This window comes from Amphimedon queenslandica, unplaced genomic scaffold (genome assembly GCF_000090795.2).
Source record: "Amphimedon queenslandica unplaced genomic scaffold, v1.1 AMPQUscaffold_12778, whole genome shotgun sequence".
Lineage (NCBI taxonomy): Eukaryota > Metazoa > Porifera > Demospongiae > Haplosclerida > Niphatidae > Amphimedon > Amphimedon queenslandica.
In genome coordinates this window covers 6,454-10,540 of record NW_003546986.1, presented here as the reverse complement: position 1 = coordinate 10,540, position 4,087 = coordinate 6,454, and the positions used below count along the sequence as shown (strand labels likewise).

General features: G+C 32.8%; 1 protein-coding gene across 1 annotated transcript; it reads left to right on the top strand.

The window, feature by feature from the left end:
* The first annotated feature begins 475 nt into the window (after positions 1-475).
* Positions 476-3,943, top strand: LOC109586804 (putative ankyrin repeat protein RF_0381). Its single transcript, XM_020003019.1, has 9 exons — positions 476-717; positions 1,011-1,112; positions 1,172-1,270; positions 1,688-1,789; positions 1,837-1,935; positions 2,040-2,141; positions 2,189-2,287; positions 3,685-3,786; positions 3,830-3,943. Exons 2-9 carry the CDS (start codon positions 1,059-1,061, stop codon positions 3,941-3,943), a joined length of 771 nt encoding a protein of 256 aa, XP_019858578.1. The 5' UTR covers positions 476-717; positions 1,011-1,058.
* The last annotated feature ends 144 nt before the right edge of the window (positions 3,944-4,087 follow it).

Sequence of the window (4,087 nt, the reverse complement as noted above, 5' to 3'; positions counted from 1 at the left end):
ATAATGATAAAAATGAAAAAGTAAATGATAAGGCACCTATATAGTGCACTTTGCCCCAATAGCTGTTTTAAAATATAAATAACTTTAGCATGAATCAATAAGAAAGTGTGCTCCTGAATGATACTGAGCTTTCCGCTGTTTCACTATTGGAACTGAATACTTTTGGCGACTTTGTGAGCTTCCCTGCCTTGGAAAATATGAAGACAAAATAACTTTTTTGTGGGCTAGTGTTGACTGTTGAGTCTCGGGACTTTACAAAAAGAAGTGTCAGCTTTGAAGACAAACACACACAGAAGGACAGGACAACCTCTTTACCCTTGCTTCATGCCTCGCATGGCTGGGGTAATGACTACCTGTACCTATACCTCACATGGTAGGCAAGGTGAAAAAAGGTAAGGAATTATAGGTACTTGCACTGCCTTATGAATCCTAATCCTTTATCTTTCATGCAATGCTTTGGGCATGATTGCAATGCATTGTATTGACAATTTTGTAGCCAAGTGCCTGCAGGCTCAGCACAATAAAACAAAATGGCAGGTTTTATTTTGGCAACTTCAGCATATAGAATTGCCAATTGCAAAAATCTTGTAGATTGATTAATTATTATGTGTGTAGAGGAACAACAGAACTCCATTGTTCAATGCTGTTAGGAGTGGTAATATTGGAGCTGTTTACATTCTATTAACTAATGGAGCCAGAGCTGATATTGTGTATAAAGTAAGCAATTCTACTTAAATAAGTGTTACCAAGAGTACATAATATTATGTACTCTTGGTGTTACAGAAATTATAGTTACTCGCATGCAGCATAAGCAGACTGCATGACCTAGCTGTATGTTTTTCCCAAAATATTTTTTTGCAAATTTGCCTAAGAATTTTTTTGCAGATTAAATTATTGTGACATTATACAGTCTGTCATCTTAAGCTGTAAGAAATTGATTTCTGTACAATTAATTTTTTGAAAATTTTCAAAAATTTACAGCCCTTGACAATTTTTCGCTGGTACTCTAGGATGGTGAAACTTTACTGCATTATGCTAGTGAATCTGGTAAAGTTGAAATGCTCGAGTTATTTATTAGGAGAGGAGATTATGATGTTAATGTTAGTGACAAGGTAATTTTTCGAAAATATCCCTCAGTCACTTAACTCACTGTAATTATGTTGTATTATAGCGGAAGAGAACACCATTGTTTAATGCTGTTAAGAGTGGTAGCATTGAAGCTGTTGATATTCTATTAACTAATGGAGCTAAAACTGACGTTGTATCAAATGTGAGTAAATTTAATTTTACAAAAAATAATGTTACATACACTTGTTATACTAATTTATATATAGAGCTGTGCTGATTCATGTATTTTTGACTTATGTTTTTCAACCTTATAAATGGCTTAGATGAGTTTTACTCTATTAAGGAATCCTGGTACCTTTAAATTGAAGTGAAGCTTTCAAAAATTTAAATTCTTACCTTAGGGCACCTTTTTTTTGAGGGCTGTAGTTTTGCTGATTTTGCAATTTTTTAAACATTTGCGAAAATTACTTCTGCAAAAATCAAATTAATATGGTACAAGATGGGAGACAGCATATATTTGCAAAAATTAAATCCAGAAATTAAAAATTTGCAAAATCTATAGCCCTCAAAAAAGGCGTCCTACGGTATTTTTATGAACATACTTTTATCCTAATTACAGGATGGTGTAACTCTACTGCATTGTGCTGGTGAATCTGGTAAAGTTGAAATGCTTGAGTTTTGGATTAGGAGAGGAGATTATGATGTGAATGTTAAAGATAAAGTAATTTATTTCAAATTGTCAGCAACTTTATGTTAGTTGTATCGTAGAACAACAGAACTCCATTGTTTAATGCTGTTACTAGTGGTAGTGTTGAAGCTGTTGAAATTCTATTAGATAATGGTGCTAATACTGATGTTGTGGATAAAGTAAGTGAAGTAATGTTGTATTGGACTCAATTAGCATACTTTCTGTTTTGTTGCATGGAATAATTTGTATTATGTCATATCATGTGTTATTGTTATTACTGTAGGATAGTAAAAGTCTACTACATTATGCTGGTGAATCTGGTGAAATTGAAATGCTTGAGTTTTGGATTAGAAGAGAAGATTATGATCTGAATGTTAAAGATAAAGTATAATTTATTTTAAATTAATAGTCAATTTTTGTTGCATTATATAGAGGAACAGAACTCCATTGTTTAATGCTGTTAATAGTGGTAGCATTGAAGCTGTTGATATTTTATTAACTAAAGGAGCTAGAAGTGATGTTGTGTCTAAAGTAAGTATATGAGACACCATTGGTGCATTGGCCTCATCAAAACTTGATTGCTAGAGTTGTCTCAGTAAACAGTGAAAGTGTCAAATCTCAACAGCTAGAGTAAAATGGTGTCTCTTGGACTAACTGCTGGAAGAAGCTTAAGTTTCTTGGACTTCTACTCAGTGCACACACATTTATTAGGCTCTATTTGTTGCATATACCAACTCTCTGAAGTTTCAAGACTTAAGCTACTCTTCCTAAAAACAAAAACCTCATGTAAACTCAAGATTTAAGTGACATTTAGGCAATCATATCTTCAAAACAAAAAAAGTTCCAGCAAAAATCTATGTTATTTTCTTCAGATAAACTTGCTGTGACTTAAAATAAGAAAAATCATTGGGAGAATCTGCTATATTTGGCAAGATTGATGGCTTTTGGTACTTTTAACTGCCATTTATACTTGATAAAGTAGCAAAAAGCAACTTTTTCTAACCTATGCTGATGTTCTGGTGACTGTAGGAGAACCCCTTTTAAAACCACACAACCTCAAAGTGAGAGTTGCAGGTTGACAGAATGAATTACGTCAGACACCACATTCAACAAGTGTACTATAGTACATGCCATTGCCACAATCATAAGTATAGCATAACACAATTAAATGAAACACTAATTTTTTCAAAAAAATAATAAGAGTGTTCTGACTTGCTTGCTGCTGCAGCAATTGAAGGTGTAGCTGAAATATAAAGTGTGGCTGAAATATAAGGTGTGGCTCAGACTGCTCAATCATAGATGGCTTAATTCAATCAACTGAATCAAGCATAATAGCTTATGCACCAGTGAAAATGGTGTCATGTGGCCTTACTGTGGACAAAAGCTTTAGTTTTTAAGGCATATACACACTTTAACACAGACTCATTAGGCTCTGCTATAGTTTCATGCAATTCCTACAAAGGATAGGCTGACTATGCATATGCAGGACTAGGCAACTACATATATAGAGTCCTTGCCCAAGCTAGTCACTGGTGAGACCAAAAATTTTAATATCTTGACACCTAAGTACAATTTTGGATTGATAGGCCAAATGTCTAAGGGTAATATTAATTCAAAATATTCAAGGTATATGGTATCATCTATGGGATATAAATGCATAGTGCAAATCACTCATTATATGGCATAATAAGTTATAAATATGAAAACTGGCATATTTTGTTTGGAATACTGTATTGTTGGTACATTCCATCAGTATTTAATTTGTTATTTATATTCTCATTTTTGTGCAACAAATATATTCTGAATGAAAATTAATGTAGGGTAGGTGTGAATGGAATGCCACATAAAATGAACAAAAATTTCTAATCCAGCCTAGAATAAACATTTCCCCAGACAAAAAATACCTACTGTACAGTATATTTTTTTAGGATGGTGAAACTCTGCTCCATTGTGCTGCTAAATCTGGTAAAGTTGAAATGCTTAAGTTTTGGATTAAGAGAGGAGATTATGATATAAATGTTAAAGATAAAGTAATTTCTTTCAAATTAACTGCCACTTTATGTTGGGATATAGAGGAAGAGAACTCCATTGTTTAATGCTGTTAAGAAAGGCAGCATTGAAGCTGTTGATATTCTATTGACTAATAGAGCTAGAACTGATGTTGTAGATAAAGTGAGGAAATTTTAAACTTAATAAATGCATTTCATGTATACTTGCTAGTTGCTACTAGCTTTATACCTATTACAGTAGTGTTGGCAAAATACAAATTGTTTATAGTTTTTCTAAAAATTATTAAAGTTTCAGGCCATTATGTTTATTATTATGCATATA

What these genes read in the sequence shown, in the direction of transcription:
- LOC109586804 (XM_020003019.1), top strand. Translation starts at nt 1,059, where the DNA reads ATGCTCGAGTTATTTATTAGGAGAGGAGATTATGATGTTAATGTTAGT. An exon ending in ATGTGAATGTTAAAGATAAA is followed by an intron (nt 1,790 to 1,836) that starts GTAATTTATTTC and finishes GTTGTATCGTAG; the next exon opens with AACAACAGAACTCCATTGTT. An exon ending in ATACTGATGTTGTGGATAAA is followed by an intron (nt 1,936 to 2,039) that starts GTAAGTGAAGTA and finishes TTATTACTGTAG; the next exon opens with GATAGTAAAAGTCTACTACA.